This window comes from Monodelphis domestica, chromosome 1 (genome assembly GCF_027887165.1).
Source record: "Monodelphis domestica isolate mMonDom1 chromosome 1, mMonDom1.pri, whole genome shotgun sequence".
Taxonomy (NCBI): Eukaryota; Metazoa; Chordata; class Mammalia; order Didelphimorphia; family Didelphidae; genus Monodelphis; species Monodelphis domestica.
In genome coordinates, this window is record NC_077227.1 from 351,778,751 (window position 1) to 351,803,909 (window position 25,159).

Here is a 25,159-nt window from a genome sequence, read left to right on the forward strand (position 1 = left end):
AGGTAGGGGATGAGCCCAGAGACATATACCCACCACCAGCCTGCCAATACCTGGAGCAAGACCACCAGCATCTTCTTGAAGTGGCCAGAGGTATCCGCAATAACATCTTCCTCCAGATTTCGTTCATATGCTAGAAGGAAGGATGGAGAACTTGAGCTTTCCCAACCTCCAGGAATTCCCCTAAAAAATCCAATTGGGACCCTCTTCTCCCCACCAGCAATGAGGAGCCTTGGAGTATACTTTATCCATCTATTGCAGGGCTCCTTAACGTGCTTATCCACCACTTCATCAAGGGGCACCCTTTACCCCAAATAGACTGGTCTTAGTATCTCCCAAAACACAGTTAGCTGGTTTCAACCTTTGATCTTTTGCTCACATTCCCCCCCCCCCCCCCCATTCTCTTCTCAGGTCCAACTAAATCCCACCAAACCTAACACAAGTTCTCCACTTCTTACAGGAAATATTCTAGACCACAGTGTACTCTCTGAATGAACTACTATTGTTCTTTCTCTCTGTAGTCATAGCAACAGTTCATATTTATGTAAGAAAATAACTTTATTCACAACAACTCTTTGAGGGAATAGTATGAGTCATATCATACCCATTTTATAGAATAGATAAATGAATTCAGAAAGAGGAAGTTGCCCAAGATCATTGGATAGGAGATAGCAGGGCCAAGGCTAAACTCAAGTCTTTGGTCTCCAAATCTAGTACCCCTTCTACCATGCTCCCTTGCCATCATTCAGCTCAATGGCCTACCACTGAATATGTATGAGGCTTATTCAACTGTAAGGAAGGGATGATATATTTACCATTATATAACCTATTGAGGGCCAATGAATCAACTTATCCCGTAGGGCAAATGAATCAATCTATGCTGATACACACACACATCCACAGGTAAACACCTACACCTATAAAAATTTTAATACAGTATAAATTCATTTTTCTGAGAAGGAATATTAATTCTATCCACCTTTAAAAAATAAGAACAGGTAATATTAAACTCTAATATCTCTACTTTAGTATTTAAAAAAGACAATTTATTTGGATCCTTGAAATCTGATTCCCCCTCTAGAAGAGCTAATTATGCCCCTTGCTTGGCATAATGAGTTGGTTCTCTCTCAGTTTCATCAAAAAAGTTATAACCTCTCTTTACTTTCTCCCCAGCTCCACCCCTGCTTCTTCCCTTTTAGCTAGCCTGATCAATAGATCCACAAGCCTGTGATGTGCCAGGCACCAGGGATACAAAGCCAAAAATGAAGCGATCTCTGCTCTCAAGGGGCTTACATTCTAGGGATACAACTTGCATATATACAAGCATATACAAAAATGAATGAAAGGTAATTTGGGGGGAAGGTACAGAAAGTGACACTCCAAGTGAGTTGAAAAGGAAATAAGGGATTCTAAGAGATAAAGGTGAGGAGAGAGAACACTCCAGGAATGAGTGGGGGGGGGGCAGCCAGTATAAAAGCATGGAAGCAAAAGATGGAGTTTCACGTAACAAACTTCTAGAAGGCTTATTTGGATGAACCACAGAATGAGTGAAGGCTAAGGAAGCAGACTGGGGTGAAGTCATAAAGGGGCTTTAAAGGTCAAACAGAGGATTTAAATGTGGCCTCAGACACTTCCCAGCTGTGTGACCCTGGGCATGTCACTTAAGCCCCATTGCCTAGCCCTTCCTGCTCTTCTGCCTCAGAACCAATACATAGTATTGATTCCAAGGTGGAAGTTAAGGATTAAAAAAAAATAAGGTAAAACAGAGGGGTTTATAGCTAATCTTAATAACAATCAGGAGACAGTAGAGTTTATTGACTAGGGAAAGTCACAGGGTCAGACTTGTGCTTTAGGAAAATCATTTTAGCAGCTGTGTAAAGGTTAGACTGGAGAAGGAGGGACATGAGACAAGGGGACCAATTAGGTGGTATTAGCAATAGTCCAGCAAAGAGGTGATGAGAGCCTGAACATGGCCATAGGAGTACATCAGTCACCACATGCTAAGCCTTTACGGTTTGGTCTGACTCATCAGCACTTGGCCTCTGCTGTCAGAGGCTTTAGAAACTAAAGGTCACCGGTGTGTTACCTCTTGATGCACTAAGAAAAGGACTTCTTCAGAGAATATTTAATAAAACAGGCAATAAATATGTGATACTGATGCCCAGTGGAGAGAGTCTTGGGTTCCAGTCCTGCCTCAGATACACAGTGACCTGGACAGGACTCTAAGCCTTTCAGAGCTTTGGGCAACTATAAGGAACATGGTTGTTCCAGGCAGTGAGGGAGCCATGCAGAGGGAGGAAGGAGATGGAGACCCCCTGAAGAGTGGGAAGGAAGGGACACATACAGACACATAAGGAATATCTACACATATAGATGAGCCTGTACTATGGGTGCAAGGACTCCTGGCCATTCTCCACTCCTGAAAGAGATCTTTGAAAACATCTTGGGGCAGCTAGGTAGTACAGTGGATAGGAGTTGGGAGAACCTGGGTTCAAATCTGATCTTGGACACTTCCTAGCTGTGTCACCCAGGGGAAGCCCTGATTGCCTAGTCCTTACTCCTCCAGTAAGGGTAAAAAAAAGATCTTGCTGAATTTCATCAGTCACTCTTACCATCTTTGTAGGCTTCCACTAGCTGGTGAATTTGCTGGTTGGTTCGGGAGGCTAGGATCTCAATCAGGCACTTCTCGTCTGTCCCAATGCCCTAGATGAAAGGACAAACCCAGTGAGAGGCAGAGGCTGGGGGCTGCAGAGGGTACTGTGACCAGGGAGTGCCCTCCTTTGACCCAAGGGAACCTCAGAGCCTAGCCAGAGCAGGATCCAGTTCAGGGGTGATAAAGAATCACAGAACTACCACAGACTTTCCTGGTTATCCCAACCTCAAGACTTAGGAAATGCAGGTCGCTCTAACCTTCTCTCTCCTTACAATCAACATACTCCAGTGGGTCCCTATTACATCCAGGATCAAATGTAAAATCCTCAGTTTGGCTTTTAGAGTCCTTTAAAACTTAAGCCTATCTTGCATTCCTAATCTCCTCTCACCTTCCCTCACATATTCTTCAAGGCAGGGACACTAGCCTTCTTGATTATTCTCTCCCCAGACACTCCATCTTCTGACTTCAGGGACTTTCCAACTCCTTGGATTGTCCCCTTATGTCTGGAATTTCCTTTTTCCTCATCTCCTCCTTCTAGCTTCTCTGGCTTCTTTCAAGTCTCAGCTAAAATCCTACCTTCTGCAAGAAACCTTTCTCTAAGGTTAGCTAGGTGACTCTGTGGATTGAGTTAAGTCTAGAAATGGGAGGTCCTGGGTTCAAATCTGACCTCAGATACTTCTTAGCTGTGTGACCCTGGGCAAGTCACTTCACCCCTTCTGCCTTAGAACCAATTCACAATATTGATCCTAAGGTGGAAGTTAAGGTTAAAAGAAAAGAAGAAACCTTTCTCAGACCCTCTCTCAAGTTATTGGCAATTTATCCTTTATGTATCTTGCTTGTATAAAGTTCTTTGCATTTCATTCTCCTATTAAAACTATGAGCTCCTTAAAAAGCAGGATCTATATTTGCCTCTCTTTTCAAGCTTAGCACAGTGCCTGTCATGTAGCAGGTGCTTAATGTTTGTTGACTGACTTTTTTTTTAAAGCAGAATTTGATAACAGTGTCTCCCACTATTCTGTTCCAACCAGCCTGATATCCTCACCATCATGTAATGATGGAGATAGTAGAAAGGACCTTAGAGATCTGCTAATACAACTTAACTTATTGATGGGGAAATTGTAATTTAAGGAAAACATTTAAATTCCTGAAGGCATAGAGCTAATTAGTAGAAAGGAGAGAAAAGCTATAGGTCTTCTACCTCCAACAATTCTGCCTACTTTTCTATACTAATTCCCATTTGATGGATGAAAAAAGACACTTAGGCATTCTTGCCTGTGGATCTTTTCTTGCATTGTTTTTCCTCTGTCTAGAATGCCCTATGGCTTTCTCATCTCTCTCTCTCTCTCTCTCTGTGTCTCTCTGTCTCTGTCTGTGTCTCTCTCTCTCTCTCTCTCTCTCTCTCTCTCTCTCTCTCTCTCTCTCTCTCTCTGTCTCTCTCTCCCTCTCTGTCTCTCTCTCTCCCTCTCTCTCTCTCCCTCTGTCTCTCTCTGTCTCTGTCTCTCTCTCTCTGTCTCTCTCTCTGTCTCTCTCTCCCTCTCTCTCTGTCTCTCTCTTTCCCTCTGTCTCTCTCCCTCTGTCTCTCTCTGTCTCTCTCTGTCTCTCTCTGTCTCTGTCTCTCTCTCTTCCTCTCTGTCTGTCTGTCTCTCTCGTCACATTCTACTTCCTTCCTTCATTATCTTTCTTTTATCACCCTACTTGGTGATTTCTCCTTCCTGAAGCCTTTGCCACTCCCTTGCTATTTAGCAACATCTGCTCCCCTCAAAGTTATTCTGTGAGCACTCATTTGAGTACCAGGGATAGTTACCTTGGTAACTAGCTACTTCAAATGAGATTGGAGGCCAACCTGCTGCACACTGACTTCCGCTCTGGAAGGCACTGCATTTTGGCCAGGTTCCAGGGTGGGTTGTAAATCCCTGGGTCCTTGGTTTCCTGTATCTGGTAAAGGGCTCAGCATCCTGGAGGGGGGAGCGCTTGCCAAAGGTCTATTCCCTAATTATACCATCACCCCAGTCCCAGCGACGGCCTCGTACCGAGACGGCATCTTTAATCTCCTTGGCGTCAAAGTAGGCAAGAGGCCTCATCAGGCCCACGATCAGGCGCTCAAACTTTCCTGTCAGCTCATACTTCAGGTCGGCGATGAGGTCCTTCAGGGCAGAATGGAGAAATAAAGACAAGGAGAAAGGCTAGGTTTGGGAGGGGGGCTGGGGAGGGAGAGACAGGCTCTCTGGGGAAGCCTAAACTGGCTTTTTCCAAGGAAAAAGGGTTTGGGGATTGAGGCAGCAGAGGATCTCCCACCCCCAGGCTCCTGGGTGGGAGCAGGGGAGTTACCTTGCCATAGAGGGATTTGTAGCTCTGACAGATCTCCTGTCTCTGCTTGTTGCTCCGGGAGGTAATCAGCTCTAATATGGCTTCTTTGTCACTGCCTGCAATAGGGAAAGCCCCAACACACATTTCTTCCTCCAAATATCCCTTAAAGATCATGCTTCAGCTGCTCCCCTCACCCTCGTCAGGATCCCAAACCCTGACTAAGAATGAAGGCAGACTAAACATTTATACAGTGTCTGCCACAGACAGACACACACACACACACAAAGACAGAGATAGAGAACATCATATCATTGCACAGAACTACATGGGGGCTTAGAGATCCCTTAATTTAACTCCCTCTAACTCCTCATTTTATAGATACAGTGAAACCCAAAAGAAATGACTTGCTCAAGGTCACACAGCAAGTCAGTAGCAGAACCCAGGCATCCAGAGTCCTGGATCTACTACATCAAATGGAAACCTCTTCTCACACGCCAAGATGACTTTGGCCAAAGCTCAAGTCTGAGGTTTTCCTTTCACCCCGCTAGGCCACTAAACAACCTCCCTTCCCCTTGGCCTGACACTGACCAAAGCCCTTCATGGCTGTGTACAGGGTTTCAGCATCCTTGTTGGCATCGAAGTCAGCATAGTCCGTGATGGAGCCCCGGTACCTTTTGCCCTGTCAAAAGAAAAACAAAGAGAGTAAACTGGAGAGGAAAGGACTTAGCAGAGGCTTCTGTGCCTTTCACATCCAGAAAATGCTCCTCAATCCCATGACTCGAGTCACGCGGAGCCAATGGCTTCCCAGGATGGGATCCTCCTCCCACAGGGCAGTGAGCATCCTAGCCTTCGGTGCCTTAACCATCAGGTGCTGTAATGGACCCCACGGAAGAGGAAAGGAGTGTCTGGACACTACCAGCAATCCGTTCTGGTTTGTTGATTAGCTCAGAGTGAATGAAACCCAAGACAGAATCCGCACACATTTCACACAGCCACACGCTGACTGCTCCACTCCTCACAAAGAAGGGAACTTGCTTACGGAGGGGACGGAGCCAGGGCGCATCCACTTCCCCTGCTAATGATCCAGCTCAGGGGGCAGGTGAGTGATGCCTGGGGCAAGTAAAAAATGCTAGCCCCACACAGGTTTACATCTCAGAAGCAGGGGATATGCATGAACCAAGAAAGGGCAAAAAGAGTTCTGAGCAAGGATGCAGGTGGGGTACGTGGAAGGGTTGCTCCTCTCTGCCTTTACTAACTGACCGAAGAATGACCCTGTAGAAGTTGGTACCAAGTTCTCACTATGACCTGGTGTCAATAATATGAGACTTGTGGGGGCAGCTGGGTAGCTTAGTGGATTGAGAGCCAGCCCTAGAGACGGGAGGTCCTGGGTTCAAATCTGGCCTCAGCCACTTCCTAGCTGTGTGACCCTGGGCAAGTCACTTGACCCCCATTGCCTAGCCCTTACCACTCTTCTGCCAATACACAGTATTGACTCCAAGACGGAAGGTAAGGGTTTAAAAAATAATAATAATATGAGACTTGTGGCCATGTGTGACTCTCCCACAGCCTGGGCTGAGGCAGAGTAGCCTCTATGCTTTCTAGAGTACCAGCACCAGGATGCTAGAAGGCCCTCATTTCGGAGGGAGGCTATTCCTTTTCAGAGACCATTGCTCAGACACCACTCTAAGCCATGGAGCCTCATGGGACTGATGTAAAGAAAGCGCCATGGTAATGTGAGTTATCATCTCACCTCTTACCCTGTTTTACAAAGAAGGAAACTGAGGCCAAATGTTTCCCAGCAGGGGTTCCTAACCTTCACCTGATGAACTTCTTTAAAAGATACTTTATTAACTGCATTTCATAATAATTTGCTTCCTTTGCAATTCTAAATATTTTTTGCATTTAAAAACATGATTCTGAGAGTCTATGGGTTTCACCAGACTACCAAAAAGGTTTATGACACTCTCACCCAGAGGTTAAGAACTCCTGCCCTCAAGTCTTAGCCTGAGCAAAGGTCTAACCTTCCTAGGTTTTAGACACTACTCACCTTTGATTCCTCATCTAGAAAAAGGAAATATGAATTGCCTCACCTACATTGCAGGTTCTGTTTAATGAAAACCATGAAGTAACTCCCTGAGGCTGCTTTGAGTTAGTCAGTAAACATTTATCAAGGACCTACTATGTGCAAGGCACTGTGCTAAGGGCTGGGATGCTAAGACAGGCAAAAGACAGTCCTGCTCTCAAGGAACTCACAATCTAATGGGAGAGACAAATACAAACAATATAAATACAGGATAAATAGGAAATAATAAACAAGGGGCAAGGACTAGCATTAAGGCTGATGGGGAAAGGCTTTGGTGGAAGGTGGAATTTGAGCTGGAACTGAAGAAGCCAGGAAAAGTGGAAGGGGGGGATGAGGAGGGAAAGCATTGCAGACTTGGGGGACAGCCAGAGAAAGTACTTGGAGCCTGGAAGATGGAGTGTTCTTTGAAGAAGAGTAAGGAGGCCAGCCTCAGAGTATGATTTTTTTTGGGGGGGGTAGAGGATGGGGTGTTGAGGTTGGTGGTAGACTGGAGGAAATTTCTCATTGGCTATTGGGAGGGGTGGAGAAAGGGAGCGAAAGAACACGAATCATGTAACCATGGAAAAATATACTAAACAAATAATTAATTAAATGAAATTTAAAATAAAGATATGATTGGAAAAATAGAGTGGGGAGGGGTATAAAGGACTTTGGATTCCAAACAGATTTTATGTGTGAACGTGGATGTACTAAGGAGTTTTAAGAGGCCTACATATAGAATGAGGGAACTCACAGTCCTGGTCATATGAATGTGGTGTAGATGATAAAGGGCAGACCTTAGAGTCAGGAGGGCCTGGGTTCAAATCCTGCCTCTGATCCATACCAGTTACAAGAACTTTAGGCAAATTATTTAATCTAGTACTTTTATGCCAATTTTTTAAGACTATATAGGCAGCTAGTGGATAGAATCAAGCCTGGAGTCAGAAGATTCATTTTCCTGAGTTCAAATCTGACTTCAGATATTTACTAGCTGTGTGACCCTAGGCAAGTCACTTAACTCTGTTTGCCTCAGTTTCCTCATCTGTAAAATGAGCTAGAGAAGGAAATGACAAACCATTCTAGTATCTTTGCCAAGAAAACCCCAAATGGGACCCCAAAGAGTTGAACATGCCTGGAAGGTGCTAGCAGGAGATTTCTAATGTTAGAGTTCCCTCTATCAGTGAAATTAGAAGTCCAGGACCTATCCCTATTGAGAAGTTGGAGGGTATCCAGAGAACAATAGGATGAAGGGATCTGGAGACCATGTTATATGTCAGTGGCAGGAATCAGAGATGTTTAGACTAGAGAAGACAAATGAGGGGAGGCATGATGGTTGTCTTCCAGCATTTGAAGTAGCCTCACATGGAAGAAGACTTAGATGTGTTCTGCATATACCCAGAGGACAGAACAAGGAGTAATGGGTAGAGATACTGCAGAAAGGTAGATTTTGGCACAATAGGAGGAAAAACTCTTCTAAGCAGAGCTGTCCAAAAGTAAGCTGAGCTGCCTTGCTAGGGAGCAAATCTCCTGTCATTAGAGGTTTTCCAATAGAACCTGGATAACTAATTGTTTGAGATGTTGTAGAGGGGATTTCTGTTCAGGTACTGGTCCATCAAGATGCCCTGCGAGGGCTCTTCTTGTTCCACAGTCTGTGACTCTATGGGCGATTGGTATCAGGTTATTTCTTGGAACCCTTGTGCCTTCTATTCTCTGCCCCCACAGGATGGTTCGAGGAAGCACGAGGAATGACTGCTATCTCAGACTGACTGCCTAGCAAAGGTGTGCTGCCCACTCTAGGACATTTGAGGACAAGCTGGCTAGTTCCACAGGGGGAGGGAAGGCAAAGAAACCTAGCAACTCTGAGATGGGCCATGTCTGAAAGCACAATGGGTCTGGTTCAATAAGGAACTGGCTATGGATCAGCTTGACACCACTGATAAGAATTGGAGCCTAGGAGAGCAATGGGCAGCTGGGGATGCCAGGGAGCAGATGGGGTGTGGGAGTAGGGGGAGGAAGGCCAAAGGTACCATGTCTGGTCTTGGAGCAAGACTCTGCAGGGATTTCTGGGAAGTGGAGAGCCATCCTGGATAGTCCTCAATAGGATCTCTTTCCCTCTGATTAGAGAGGAGGGAGGGAAACTGGGAGGGGATGTGAGGTAAAAGGAGAGAAAACCAAATTCTGTTTGGGAATGAAAGGGTCCAGAAGGCAGAGGGGAGAAAAACCTTCCTGATGGAGTATGCTCAGAATTCATTTATATAGTAGTAATATAATAACATTTATATAGATAGTGCTTTCAAGTTTTAGAATTCATTATTTCATTTGATCCTCACAACCATGAAAAGGGCTGTTATTATCCTTACTTTATAGAGGAAGAAACTGAGGCCAAGAGAGGGTAAGTGATTTACCCAGTCATACAATCAGTGTCTGAGGTAGGATTCAAACACGTTTTTTGCAATTTCCTAACAGTGCCTCATACCTTCCTTTCCTTTCTTCCCCTCCTCTCCAGAACACTCACTCTCCAAGTTTCTCTCCCTAGTCAAAATCCTATTCATCCTTCAGGACCATCTCTTCCAGAAAAAGCTTTCCCCTGACTGATTCCCAGCCTACAAAGTGTCCTGCTGAAATGAGGCTCACTTCTGTTGAAGCCTCAACTGACCAAAAAACCCCTTCCAGCTGTGAGAGAAGGGCAGGAAACCAGCTGTGTGCCAAAAAAATATTACCGGAACAGTTTCTGCTATGGGTTCAGCTTCTTCATCCCACTCTCACTTGACATCAGCATTTTCACAAGCAAATTCTTGGGGTGATTTTTTTTTCCTGTTGGCTGCTGTTCTGTTTTTTAAGTTTTATTATTGCCTTTTGTATCTTTACCATAGCGATTTCCCTTTACTTCATCTCCCTACTGATTCTATCCCAGTAACACTCAAATGTAGCTAATCAGCAGAAGCTCTGCCTAATATTCTAGATACAGAATTCATCAGTTTTCTATTATTTTTTAGTGATTTTATCCATAAACAGTAATATGGTGGTATAATAATATTCTCTTTAAATTTTTTTAATTGAAAAATTTTTAAACCCTTCCCTTCCATCTTAGTATCAATACTGTGTATTGGTTCTAAGGCAGAATAGCAGTAAGGGTTAAGTTTAATGGGGGAAGTGACTTGCCCAGGACCACATAGCTAGGAAGTGGCCGAGGCAAAACTTGAACCTAGGACCTCCCATTTCTGGGTCTGGTTCTCAATCCACTGAGCCATCCAGCTGCCCTCAAAATTCAATTTTATTTTCATGAAGATCTCCATTCTTTCCCTCCACCTTCTCCCAGAAATACACACACACACACACACACACACACACACACACACACACACACACACACACACACTTCAGTTTGTAGAGCATATCAGCTCTCTCTGAAGGAGGGTAGAATGTTTCATCATAAGCTCTCAGAAATCGTGGTTAGTCATTGTGTTGATCAGAGTTCTTTAGTCTTTCAAAGTTGTTATTGTATATTTTCCTGGTTCTGCTTACTTTGCTCATTATTAGCTTATAGAAGTCTTCCTGGGATTTTCAGAAAGCATCATATGGTTTCAACACAATAGTATGTCACATTCTTTTTTTTTTTCAATTACATGTAAAATTTTTTTAAGGATTTGTTTTTAAAAAATTTGAATTCCAAATTCTCTCCCTTCCCTCCATCCTTCTTTGAGAAGGTAACTAATCTGATAGATGATACATGTGCAGTCATGCAAAACGTATTTCCATATTAGTTATGTTGCAGAACAAAACATAGCTCCCCAAAAGAAAACTAAAAGAAATTTAAATAAAAATATTTTGATCAGGAGGCAGCTGGGTAGCTCAGTGGACTGAGAACCAGACCTAGAGACGGGAGGTCCTAGGTTCAAATCTGGCCTCAGCCACTTCCCAGCTGTGTGACCCTGGGCAAGTCACTTGACCCCCATTGCCTAGCCCTTATCACTCTTCTGCCTTGGAACCAATATACAGTATTGACTCCAAGACGGAAGGTAAGGGTTTTTAAAAAAATTTTTTTTGATCTGAATTCAGATGCAATCAGTTCTTTCTCTGGAAGTGAATAGCATTTTTCATCATGAGTCATTTGGAATTGTCTTGGATTTGATCTTTGTATTGCTGAGAATAGCTAAGTCACTCAAAATTATCATTGTTACAATATTGCTGGTCCTGTGTACAATAATCTCCTGGCTTTGCTCACTTCACTTTGTATAAATTATATATCTTCTCAGGTTTTTCTGAAAGTATCTTGCTTATCATCATTTATAACACAATAGTGTTACAATACCATCATATACTACAATTTGTTCAGCTATTCCCCAATTAATGGAAATTCCCTCAATTTCTCATTCTTTGCTAACACACAAAAAAATGCTGCTATAAATATTTTTGAACATATAGGTTCCTTTCCTTTTTCTTTCATCTCTTTGGGATACAGATCTAAAAGTGTTACTCTTAGATTGTGCACCATTTTTAACCCTTTGGGCATAGTTACAAATTGTTCTCCAGAATGTTTGGATCAGTTCACAACCCCACCAAGGAGTGTATTAGTGTCCCAATTTTTCTACTTCCCTTCCAACATCTGTCATTTTCCTTTTCTGTCATATTTACCAATCTGATCGGTGTGATGTGGTGTCTCAGAGTTGTTTTAATGTCCATTTCTCTAATCAATAGTGATTTAGAGTCTTTTTATATTACTATAAATAGCAAGACATCTTCTGAAAACCACCTGTTCATATCTGTAGACCATTTATGACTCTATACATTTGAGAAATAAGGCTTTTATCCGAGAAACTTGCTGTAAATCCCATTCTTGCTTTCCTTCAAATTTTGGCAGCAAAACCTTTTTTGTAATCGAAATTATCCATTTTACATTCCATAATGCTCTCTCTATCTTTTTTGTTTGGTCATAAATTCTTCCCTTATCCTTATATCTAAGAGGTAAATGATTCCATGTTCCCCCAATTTATGTTATCAACCTTTAGATAGATAGATACATACATACATACATAGATCTATCATGTACCTAATTTGACCTAATCGTGATATATGGTGTGAGAGGTTAGTCTATGCCCAGCTTCTGCCACACTGTTTTACAGTTTTCTTGGCAGTTTTTGTCAGATGGTAAGTTTTTGTCACCAATGTTTGGATTTATCAAAAAGTACATTACTATAGTAATTTACTACTGAGTATTATGTATCTAATCTATTCCACTGATCCAGCACTCTGTTTCTTAGCCAGTACCAGGTTGTTTTGATGATTACAGCGTTGTGATAGTTTAAAATCTGGTACTGCTAGGTCACCATCTTATGTAAAACATATAGTACAATTCTGAATAAATGGTGATAATGGGCATCCTTGTTTCACTCCTGGTCTTATTGGGAAGGCTTCAAGTCTACCTGTTATAAATAATACTCACACTTCTATTTAAATAGGTATTACTAATTTTAGAAAAGCTCAATGTTTTCTAGTATTTTTAATAGTGATAAGTGTTGTATTTTGTCCAAAGTTTTGCAGAATCTATTGATTTTGCTGGTTTTCTTATTGAAGTAGTTGATTATGCTAATAATTTTCCTAATATTGAACCAGTCTTGCATTCCTGGTCATAGTGTATGATCTTTGTAATAAATTGCTGAAATTTACTTATTGGTATTTCATTTTAAAATTTGTACATCACTGTTCATTAGGGAAATTAGTTTACATATTATATATATATATTCCCCCCTCTGTTTTTGCTCTTCCTGGATTGGGTATTAACACCATATTTGTGTCATAAGAGGAATCTGGTAGGACTCTTTTGCCTATTTTTCAAATGTTTATGTAGTACTGGAATTAATTATTCTTTGAATGTTTTGGTAGAATCCATCTGATCCTGGGGATTTTTTCCCTAAGGAACTCATTGATGGCTTGTTAATTTCCTAAATTAACAACTGTTTTTTCTAAAGTAGGGTTATTTAAGCATTCTATTTCCTCTTCCATTAATCTAGGCAACTTATATTGTAAAAATTCACCCATTTCACTTAAATTGTTAGATTTATTGGCATATAAATGGACAAAATAGCTCCCAATTGCTTTTAATTTCATCTTGATGGTAAAGTCACTCTTTTCATTTTTGATACTGGTAATTTGATTTTCTTTCTTTTTTTAAATCAAATGATCAATGGTTTATCTATTTTATAATTTTTTCATAAAGCCACTTCCTAGTTTTATTTTTTAGTTCAATTATGTTCTTAGCTTAGATTTTTATTAATTTCTCCTTTGATTTTCAGGATTTCCAATTTGGTTTTTAGTTGGAAATTTTTAGTTCTTTCTTTTTCTAGTTTTATAAGTTGTATAACCAATTCATTGATCTGCTCTTCCTGTTTTATTGAAGTAAATGTTTAGATATAAAATTTCCCCTAAGTATTGTTTTAGTTGAATTCCACAAATCTTGATATGTTTTCTTATCATTGTCATTCTCATTAATGAAATTACTTTTTGTTTCTAAGACTTGTTCTTTGACTCATTCTTTAGGATTAGTTTCTAATTAATTTTCATCGATGTTTCCATGGCCCTTTGTTGAATGTAATTTTTATTGCATCATGGTCTAAACAAGATTTACTTAATATTTCTGCTTTTTTGTATTTGGTTATGAGATTTTTATTCACTACAGCATCATCATCATCATCATCATAAATGAATTTTATGATGGTACCATGTGGGGGTTGGGAGTGGGGAGGAATATATTCCTGTCTACTCCCATTCAATTTTCCCCAGAGGTCTATCATATCTAATGTTTCTAAAATTTTATTCACCTCCTTAACTTCTTTACTATTTATTTTATGGTTAGATTTATCTAGTTCTGAGGGGGAAAAGTTGAGATCCTCCACTAATATAGTTTTACTATTTCCTCCTGTAATTAATTTTTAACTTTTCTTTTAAGAATTTGGATACTATGTGATTTGGTGCCTATGTTTATTCTTGATATTACTTCATTGTCCATGGTACCTTTTAATAAAATGCAGTTTCTGTGCTTATCTCTTTTAATTATAGGTCTATTTTTACTTTTATTTTATCTGAGATTATGATTGCTAGACTTGCTGGTATACAATGGATAAAACTCTGGGTCTTAAGGCAGGAAGATTTAAATTAAAATCTGACCTCAGACACTAGCTGTGTGAATCTGGGTGTCACTTAACCTCTGTCTGCCTCAGTTGCCCTAATCATAAAATGGGGACAATAAAAGCACCTACCTGTCAGGATTATAGTGAGAATTCATCAGTTAACATTTCTTAATTGCCTCCTATATGCCAGGCACTATGCCAAGCACTAAGGATACAAAAAGAGGCAAAAGTCCCTGCCCTCAAGAAGCTTACAATGTTTGTAATATTCATTAAAATGACATAATATTTGTAAAGTGTCTAACAGTGCCTAGCACTTAAACACTTGTTTCCTTCCTTCTTTGCTCAGAAGAACTATAAGCCCCAATAGCCCTACAAGGAATCTCCAAAAAGGATATAGGCACTAAAATCATATTGGTGGCAATCAGCAAGAAGCTTCCATATACAGCCCAAAGCAAGAAAGAGCAGAACATGCAGGAGGAGGTGCAGGGGTGCTGGCAGGATTGATGCCAGGGGACAAGATTCTTTCTGAGCTCCTTGAAAAGTAACCTGACAGTTGGTATGTGCCATCTCATCCCTCTCCACCCAGGATGGTAATCAGGTTACAGCTAATTCAACAGTAGCAGGAGGAGGATGAAGCCTTCTTTAAGGTACCACCTCCTCCCTTTCTGGAACTTCTAGCCTTAAGCAAGCAGCCTCACACCCACAGAAGCACATGCTTCATAGCACTAGACAGAAATACTTGAGGACAAATTGCTGGCCTGGAGCCTTCTGAGCAAAGAGCCCGAAATTGTCTCTGAACACTGTGGGAAGGGAGGAGGTGGAGACAAACTAAACTTTCATGGCTTTCAGCAAGGCCACAGTTATTTTCTCTGGGCTCTCTCTTCTCAGAAATCAATAGCAACACAGTGAGGTCACACAGAGTCAAAGTAACTTTCTACAGGTAGCATCTCCATATAGGGAAAAGCAAGGGCAGGGACAGACTAGAAACAGAATCCAGTTGTGTCCTGCTTAGAAATCCTAATTACAGGATGTCTTCGCAATGGCTATTCTTGGCCCAGGCACTGGTCCCCTGGTTTCTCAAAGAACTACCTTCCTTGTTCCAATTTGTCCTTGCCACAAGCTGACCCAAGTCTTCCTTGGCCATATAAGCAGCTTCTCTAGAAATCTTCTGCCCTGTCTCCACTTGAGCACTCCATGTTAAAAGACCAGGGCCAGTGCTTGCTGGTCAAAAGGCATGAGATCTGGGTTTTTAGCCCAGGACTTTCTACACATGGATAAAATGACAACCATCTTTGGCACTTGCAGGGAGCCCCAATATATCTCTAAATTCCTATATCCTAGTCCATCTGTACAATACTCTAGGACATAGGCAGGATAAGGACTCTCATTTCACTGAGGATGAAAATGGAGCCCTGAGGGTTGAAATGATTCATCTAAGTTCAAATAACAAGCTAAGAGCAGAGATGAGACCAGCCATTTTTTTTTTTACTAGTTGGTACCTTTCCCATTGTGCCACCCAGCTTCAGGCTTCTAGAACAGTATGGAACATGTGGCAAGACAGTATTCTACACTTCTCCTAAGAAATGTTTGCCCTCACCTTTATTCATTGAAGCCAAAGGGAATCCTCCCCCATCCTCTCCCTAAACAAGTCATTCAAGTTATACCATAGCCATCAGCTCCCAAGGAAAGGAACTGTGGTTCCCTTCTATTTCTTCTCCCCCTTTAAATGGGATATGACTTCTTTTAGGACCTTTAGGCAAGGTCTTTCCCCTCTCTGAGACATTTTGACTAAAGTATTGGCTGATATATAAATAGGCAATTTCCCAGCATGTCTCTCCTCTGACCCACATCACCCTGAATCTCTTATTTTCCTTAATGGATCTTTCACAGTAAATGGCAGCCCACATGTTAAGGCTGTCTCACTAATAGGTATTTCTTTCACTCTAGAAGGATTTCTTCCCCTCTGGGTGGCCACTAAGGCTCAGTCTGCCACTCCTCTCCCCTTCCCTACCTTGTTCTTATTCTTTTCCTAGCCTTCCTTGTTTTTTAAAAATAGATTTCTATTCATAGCTTTGGTTTGTATGTAGACATTTCTCCTTGTATCCTTCTCCTACCTTGACTATCCCTTATTGAAAAGAATTTTATTAAAGAGAAAGAGAAAAAATTCAGCAAAAACAATATATATATATGTGTATATATATATATATACATATATATGGATATATGGAATGGAATATGCAGTGTTCCATACCCATGGACCCCTACTACTGCAAAGTAGAGTTGGTGGGAGAATGAAGGGAAGGGTCTTTTCATATCTGCCCTCTGGAACATAATGTAGTGCTGTCCTTAGGGCACTGATGGTCTAGCAGCTCAAAGTAAGAGATGCTTCCTGAGCAGTTAATACTTGCCCAGCTTTGTGATAAGACATTCAGATAAGCACAAGTTAGGAACTCTATCCTCACTGAGTTCAAAGTCAGGTTGCAGGTCACAGAATCTTAAAGGTTGGAAAGGACCTCAGAGGACACCTGGTCATAGGCTTTTGAGCAGCAAAGGTCTCTAGAGATCACCCACTCTAACCTGTTTTATAGTTGAAGAAACAGAATAACCAAAGAATTTAAATGACTTGCCTGAGGAAAGTCACACAGGTAGTTAATGGCAGTGCTCATATTCCAGTTCTAGGGTTTGCTCTATTAAGCATAACTTTCTTCAACATTGTCTTTGGAATCAGAGGAACTAAGTTTGAATCTCACTCAGTTCTGTAAACTTCCTCTTCTTTTCTTTTTAAAACCCTTACCATCTATCTTGGTATCGATTTTAAGACAGAAAAGCACAAGGGCTAGGTAATTAGGGTTAAGTTACTTGCCCAGGGTCAAATAACTATAAGTGTCTAAGACCAGATTTGAATCCAGGACCCCTCATCTCCATGCCTGACTATCCACTGAGCCACCTAGCTTCCCCTTTCTGTAAACTTTAAAAAATTTTTTGATAACCGTATTTTAATATAATTGGCTTCCTTTATAATCCCATGATTTTTATTTAATGTATTTAAAAATATTATTCTAAAAAGGCTTTGCCTGACTGCCAAAGGGGTCTGTAACATGAAAAAAATTAAGCACCACTATAGTAGGGTTTTCTGTGGTACCTGGCTGGTCCTTAGTTCAATTTGCTCTCTGGGCTACATAACGATTCAATTTTCTTCAAAAAGGACTAGTTCAAGTTCCACCTGACACATGTTAGCTGTGTGACTATGAACCAATCTCTTAAACTCTCTATAAACTTCACATATCTCCTCCCCCACATTAAGACCATTGGTTTCATGTGATCTTTTTCTAGTTTAGTTGCATGCCCAATATATTGATCTGCTCTTTCCCTATTTTTTTAATGTAAGCATTTAGATATATCCATTTCCCCCTAAGAGCAGCTTTGACTACATCCCATAAATTTTTGTATGTTGTCTCCTTGTCATTTTCTCTAATGAAATTACTGATTGTTTCTATGATTTGTTTTCTGACCCACTCATTTTTTTAGGATAAGATTAATTTCCAATTAATTTTTAGTTTTTCTGCTGGCCTTTGTTGAATGTAATTTTTATTGCATTATGGTTTGAAAAGGCATTTATTGCACTTATTGTTTCTGCTTTTCTACATTTGCTTGCAAGGTTTTTACATTAAGACTATTGGTTTCAGAACAGTTATATATCTGCATTGGGAGAGGGGGTTTCCTTTCTCAGAGTGCCCCATATTAATGAAATAACAAGACTGAATCAAAACAAACAAGCAAGCTACTTAGAAATATTTTTTTTGTAATATACATTTTTCCCCCTTCCCTTCAAAACAAGGTCTTTACTCCAGCAGCCGGACCCATGCTCTCCAAAGGCAATGGGATAAGGAGAAGAGAAACCAACTTTCCACCCTAAAATATTCAATAGGTTCTGTGGCCAGATGGTAAATGGCACTCATGCCCAGGAGGGTGAAGACTTGAGCTGTGCTTAGGCTACCCTTGACAGATAAAGTTCTTCATTAAAGCTAAAAGCCAGGCAGGCCACCCCAGGAGATAATTGCTTGCCTTCCTTGTGCACCCAGCTAAAATATGAGACTGAAGGATCCTGTCTTGAATGTTTAGGACCCAGGGCTAATGAAGATTACATTGTTGCTTCAGTCACATAAGAACCCTCCACTCTTGTTCGGTTTCAAAGTCCTACCCTTAACCACAATCTGACTTATTTCTCCCAAATCAACCTCAACAACCTAGCCCTAGCCACAGGGAGAGCCCAAAGGGCTAGCACATAATATATATCTTTACTTGTTATGAAGACCAGATTCCATTCTCAATGATGGTGATATAGATTAAAATGCACACCTTGCAGTTCTACAAAAGTCAGGTCTCCAACCACAGGATTGACACAGAAACCAGCTCTAAATATGAAGGATGGTCCAATATTATTATCAGAGTCCTCTGGTAGTAGAAAAAGGATCCCACCTCTTCTATGAGGTGGCAACTAGGTAGCATAATAGTTAGAGATATTGGACAGATAGTCAAAAAGAGCTAAATTCAAATGTATGCCAGCTGTATTCCTTGGGCAAGTCAGTTTCCTTATCTGCAAAATGGAGATAATAACACCACCTACCTCTAAGCATTGTTGTGAGGATAAAATGAGATATTTGCAATGTACTTTGGAAATCTTAAGCACTATATCATTACTGATGATGATGATGATAGTGATGAAGATAAAACTGACCACTCCAGGCCAAACTGATTTCTTCTCTTCTCTGATTTCCCATCACACTTAATTCCTGTATAACTTATTAGACATTCAATTAATATTACAAGGTAATAACTAATATGTACATTCCTCTTATCTCCCCAGCTGGTCTATACACTCCCTTAGGGGAAGGACTGTGTCTTGCATATCTGATTTCTTCACAGCATTGTGCATATTCTAGGTACTAAGAAAACACTCAATAGGAAGCTAGATGGTTCAATGGATAGAAAAGTCAGGCTTAAAGATAGGAGGTCCTGGGTTCAAATCTTACCTCAGACCCTTCCTAGCTGTGTGACCCTAGGTAAGTCACTTAACTTCCCTTATTGCTCTTCTGCCTTGGAACCAATACTTAGTATTAATCCTAAGGCAGAAGTTTAAGGGTTAAAAAAACAACACCCAACTGAATGACTTGTAGCAAAGAAAAAGGATGACTCTAACCAAAATATTTTACAAAGGAGGAAAAAAAGACCCAGAGAAATTAAATTACTGTTTTAAGGTCCATTCAGAAAAAATAAGAGTAGATTTGAAGGGGGCAGCTAGATGGTTCAGTGAATTGAGAATCAGATCTAGAGATGGGAGGCCTTGGGTTCAATTCTGGTCTCAGATACTTCCTAGCTACATGACCCTGGACATGTCATCTAACTCCCATTCCCTAGCCCTTATTGTTCTTCTGCCTTGGAACCAATACACAGTATTGATTCTAAAACAGAAGGTAAAGGATTTTTAAAAAACAAAAGAGAGGGTCTGGGAGGAAGATTCAGGTTCCTTAATTCCTCAGATTGGCATTCCTGTCTCCAAACCCGACTATCTTTCTTTTTTTCATATTAAAAAATACTAAATTTTTCATTAAAAAAAGAAGAAATCAAGATATCCCTGAGCCTGGTAGGTCAACAAACTTTCCATGAAGTATTTCAATTCCACTGAGTTTATTAAGTAGTTATGAATCATAAATGATATCAGACACGGGATACAAAGACAAACTAGAAATGCTGAACCTGATCTCAGGGAGCTTACATTCTCCTGAGAGAGATAACATTGGCCCAGTTAAATATGGATGAGGTGAAAATGAGGAAAGAGGTGAAAGTGAGGTGGACGTATGTTCTAAGACTTAGGAGCAGTCCATGTAAAGGCATGAGGGAAAGAAATGGATGTGACAAGTACAGAACACAGCAAATAGGCTGATTTGGCTGGAAAATAGAATGCATGAGGGGGAGCAATGTGAAACAGATCTAGAAAGATAGGTTCTAACCAGACTGTGAGAAGCTTCAAGTGTCAGCCAAGGGAGTTTGTGTTTTAACCCAGAGGTAATAGAGAGAGAAGTAGTACTTTAGCAGCTGTGTGAAAGACAGATTGGAGAAGAGAGATACCAATTGGAAGGATTCTATGGTGGGTGGTGATTAGGGTGCTGGTCAGATGGAGAGGAGGCTTGATATTGACTCACATAAGAGATGTGGTGGAGGTGGAATGAATGGGAGGGGGGGTCTACCTGAGCTCTGATATAAGAACAATGAGAATACCAAATCCTAGAGTGGGGAGTAGGAGGTAAATGGGTAAGGGGAGGATATGGTAGGGAAAACTTATCAAAATACAGGAGAATTGCCTCAGGTGTGGATAGCTCTTCAAGGACTTTCCCAGGCAGAGAGAGGCAAGCACTGGAACAAAAATGGGATGAGTTCAACAGCAAGAGGGGAAGGAGTCTTACCATGTTGGCCATGATTTCTGGTGGTGCACACAAGCTGCAAAGAAGAAAGAGGAGAAGAATTAAAACCCATTTTCTATCCACTGCCTCTCACCTTCATCCTTCCACTGAAAAGAGGAAGCATGGAGAAAGGAAGTCAATTCAGCATGATTTATCCCCAGTGGTAGAACCCTGAATGACTGGATCACTATTGTGCTTCCTTTAGAAGCTTTTCATGTGCTGGTTGAAGGAGGGGGAGGGAGAAACTAGTTCTCAAGAATTCTCCTCTGGTGGTTCCTTTCTTTGAGGGCCCAAACTCATTTCAATCCTCTATACCCTGAGCATAGTATTTTCTCCAGTAAGGGAGGTTCCTTTCTATCAGAGTGAGTAATATTGAAACCCAACAGCAGGAAGGGACCTCCAAAATCACCTAATCCAGCCTCTTCATTTTAGAGATGGAAACTGAATTAGAAAAGGAAGTTATTTGATCAAAGTCATACATGGATATTTATATTTTGTTAGGTGGTTCAGTGGATTGAGAGCCAGACCTGAGCTGGGAGGTCCTGTGTGTGAATTTAATATAAAATGTACCCCTTTATTCTATTTGATAACCCCACCCTTTGACTGGTCGTGCATGCATGCATACTGTAGCTTCCTGGAAGAGGTTGGTTCAAGTGTACATGTGGTTACGTATCATTCTGGCATGGGGCTTACAGAAGTCCCCATACTATGGCTGATGTATCTGGAAGCCAGGACTCAGGACCCAGATTGAGGTTTTAGCCTGTCCAACCAGAGCCCCAGGAAGAGTGGAGAAAATGGGCTATATAAGCAAATGTAGAGGAAGAAGCACTAGCTCTCTCTCTTCCTGGATATGAGCTACTCTCTCCCTTCTCTGAAGCATTTAACATTCTGCTTGAGCTCCTCTTCATGGAAGCAGCTTTTAGTTAGGACAGCTTAGTGATCTCTCTCTCACACACTTTTACTAGTAAATAATTACACATACAATCTCCAGAGAATTTTACCATTACACCTGGGTTCAAGACTGGCCTCAGAAATTTCCTAGATGTGTGATCCTGAACAAGTCACTTAACTGAGAAAGTCACTTAACCCCCATTACCTAGCCCTTACTGCTCTTTTGCCTTGGAGCCAATACACAGAATTGATTCTAAGATGGAAAGTAAGAAAAAAAACCTATCTTTTTTTTTAAACAACTTTCCCCTAACTGAGGCAACTAAATGGCAGTGGTGCACTAGACCTCAAGTAAGGAAGATCTAAGTTCAAAGCCAGACTTGGATACGAGCTATATGACCCTGGACAAACCAATTAACCTGTTTGCCTCAGTTTTCTCACCTATAAAATAGGGATAATAACAGCACCAAATCTTAAAGATTGTTGTGAGGATCTAATGAGATAATATTTATAAAGACACCGTGCTTAGCTCTTAATAAATGCTTAATCCCTTTCCTTTCCTACATAGTGAGTCATTTCTTATAAATAAAACTAAAAAAGAAAAAAGCTATCAAAAGTATCAATAAAATTAACCCATTAAATGAGAAAAACAGACTAAATCAGAAATTCTTAACCTGAGGACCACAGATGCCCAAAGAGTCCATGAATCATTTTCTGGGTTTAGACATCCATGAATTTGGATGGGGGAAAAAACACTCTTCTTTTCACTAACCTTCAATTAATAATTTAAACAATAAATTCCAGGAAGGGGTATCTATAGATCTCATCAGACTGCCTAAGGGGCCCATGACACATAAAAGGTCAAGAAACCCCAGTATAGTCAATAACCTATACTTGTATTTTCCCATCTCTAGAAACAGAAAGGTTCCCTCGTGTCTTCCCTAGGGTCAGTTTTGTTCATTATCGTTATACAATGTTCATTATCAGTGATCTGGCAAGTCAGTGATGGAACTGGAACTCAAGACCACATTTATTTATTCCTCAGCTAAAGTACTTTCCACAATTTCATGCTGTCTCTAAGAATCCAAGGATGCCCCATAATTAATTGTCTCAGATGAATTTAATCCTGATCCCCACCGAAACCCAAGGCAATTCAATTTCAACTCTGATGGTACAGATTGTACCAGAGTTCTCTCTATATTCTCTACCCCCTCCCTGCTGGCCCCTAACTCTTTCCATCTCCCTCATTGTCTGGATTACCTCAATCAGAGGCCTCAACTTTGCTAAAACCAGAAACCAGAGGGTACTGGTAGATGGGGGAGGGAGAAACTAAGCAGCTAAAACCCCAGGAAACCCTTTTCTGTTTCCCCGGCAACACTAAGGAGGAAATGAAAACACTCGAGTAAGTTCCAAATCTTCAACTCCTCCCCCATGGAGAGACCATGGGTGAGGCAGGAGGGGAGGGAAGGTAGGCATAAATTACTCTAAAAGGTACTCCATTGGTACAGATGGGGAGGGAACAGGAGGGACAAAGATCAAAACTCAAGAATGAATTATCCCTTAGACATCATCTGATCCTTCATTGGGCTGAATCCTCCCACCCTACCCAGGACTGAATTGGTTTTTCCTTGGCCACGTAGCTGGAAAATTCAGCAATGGCCCAGGTCCAGCATGAGTAAATGAGGCCATCTGGGTAAAAGCCCCTTTCTAAAGGAGAGAGGGCTGGAGTCTAGGCTTTTTAATCTTGATGAGATAAACTTAGAAACTTTCAGGGTTGGGGCACAGAAGGCACACTCCTCTAAAGCAGAGAAGCCCAGTGTCTCAAGGGAAAGCTGAAAGGCAAGACTGGCCCCCAGACCCCATTCTGGGCAGAGAATCCTTCTCTTCTTTACATGGATTTATAGCAGACTGCTCAAGATCTCATAAACAAAGGCCCATTCCCTCCATCTTGTCTGGGAATTCCTTTCTTTTTCCTTCTCCCATCTCCTTGTTCCTCAATATGAATTTATCTCCACAGCATTCTTGGACAAGACAGCTGGGTAGGTTCTCCATTCTGTCTCTGCTACTAATTTGTGACTTTGGACAAATTATTTCTTTTCTGGACAAGTTTTCTCGATGTAGAATGGGAGAAAGGGGTTTGGGTTGGCAAGATGATCTCTAAAATTGCTATCCACATCTGAAATGCTATTATTTGTGTTCCTAGCTATTAACTTTTTCCACCTTAAAGACAAAGGTTCAACAGAGTCCTTGAAGATAGTAACTTCCACAACCACTACTGGCCTCAGGACTTGAATTTACCTCCTTAGGTTACTAGGACTCAAGACTAATTTTGTTCTCTTTTCCCTTTACAAGTCTACATGTAGAGAAATTTAGGAGGACTGGGGCTCATTTCTAGTTTATCTATTTGCAATTTTCATGAAATCTTCAGCCCCCTGTTCCCAGCTGCTATTATATCTTCTGAAAGACAAAGATCTGCCATTTTACTCTGGTCCCTGCAGGTTCACCCGCACACTGATTCTAGATAACCTTTTATCCTGGATATGGATGGATGGTTGTGTGGGTGAAGGAGGAAGAGAGATAAAGAAGAAAGTAGAGATTTTCTGCTAGTAATGGCTCGCCCAGGGGATACCAAGGGACCGAAATGTAGCTTTAAGCAAGGGACAGATAATCTTGGAAGGGACAGGAGGGAGTCAGTATCAGTGAGAACTTTAGCAGGGAAAGAAAGAAAACAACAACAAAAAAAATGTTCAACCTTAAAGAGGGACAAGTTATTATTATTTTTGTCTTTAAAGAGCCTTCTAAGAACTTTCTAAGACCCTGGAAAGGACCTCAAAACCTACTACCCAGGGGCAACTAGACCGCACAGTGGAGAGAAAGCCAGGCCTGGAATTGGGAGAACCTGGATTCAAATCTGGTACCAGACACTTCCTAGCTGTGTGACCCTAGACAAATCACTAACCCCAGTTGCCTAGCCCTTACTGCTCTTCTGCCTTAGAATCAGTAATGATCAGTTCTAATATAGAAAACAAGGGTTAAAACAAAAAGAAAACCCCCTACCCCAAAAACCCCTCCTTCCCAGAATATCAAAGGTTAGAGGGGACCTTAGAGATGATCTGGCTCAACTTCCTCATTTTATACATCCTGGAGTAGTGAAATATTGCTAGCCTTGCAATTAGGAGAGATCTGGATTTATTCTCACTAGTAGTTTGCCTAAAGACAAGTCACTTAACCTTTATGAGCATCAGTTTCTCCTTCTGTAAAATAAATCAATACTTCAAGGATCGCTATTACCATAATATATAAATGAAACTCATAATGATATAGCAGTCTCGACCTTTTTGGTTTCATGGCCTCTTTATGCTATTGAGGACCCCCCCTACCAAACAAAGAGTTGTTTATGTGGATCTTATCTATATTTACTGTATACAAATATTTTAAAAGTTTTAGTAGTATGAAAATAGTTTTGATCAAGAGGTTCAGTGATCCCCAGCAGTCCCCAGACCACATCTTCAGAACTGCTGAGTTAGGAGGATAAGTCTTAGGCTTGGAGCTCAGAGTTGATATTTGATTTGCTGGTATCAGAAGTAGGACAGGAACTCACTCTCCTGACCCCAAGTTCAGGGGTTGCCATCTGTGAAATGGGACCAGTAATATCTATCAGTAG

At 41.1% G+C, this 25,159-nt stretch overlaps 1 protein-coding gene across 2 annotated transcripts in view; it reads right to left on the reverse strand.

Annotated features, from left to right (window-relative positions):
* The window catches only part of ANXA6 (annexin A6), a 60,507-nt gene that overhangs the window by 29,645 nt on the left and 5,703 nt on the right, over positions 1-25,159 (reverse strand). For both annotated transcript variants that reach the window (XM_007473898.3, XM_016427890.2), the window contains exons 2-7: positions 20,611-20,644; positions 5,546-5,636; positions 4,979-5,073; positions 4,681-4,794; positions 2,610-2,700; positions 51-130 (exon numbers count right to left, since the gene is read on the reverse strand). In XM_007473898.3, the coding sequence (XP_007473960.2) occupies positions 51-130; positions 2,610-2,700; positions 4,681-4,794; positions 4,979-5,073; positions 5,546-5,636; positions 20,611-20,622 (483 nt within the window). In that variant the 5' untranslated portion in view covers positions 20,623-20,644. The remainder of the gene's footprint in view (positions 1-50; positions 131-2,609; positions 2,701-4,680; positions 4,795-4,978; positions 5,074-5,545; positions 5,637-20,610; positions 20,645-25,159) is intronic.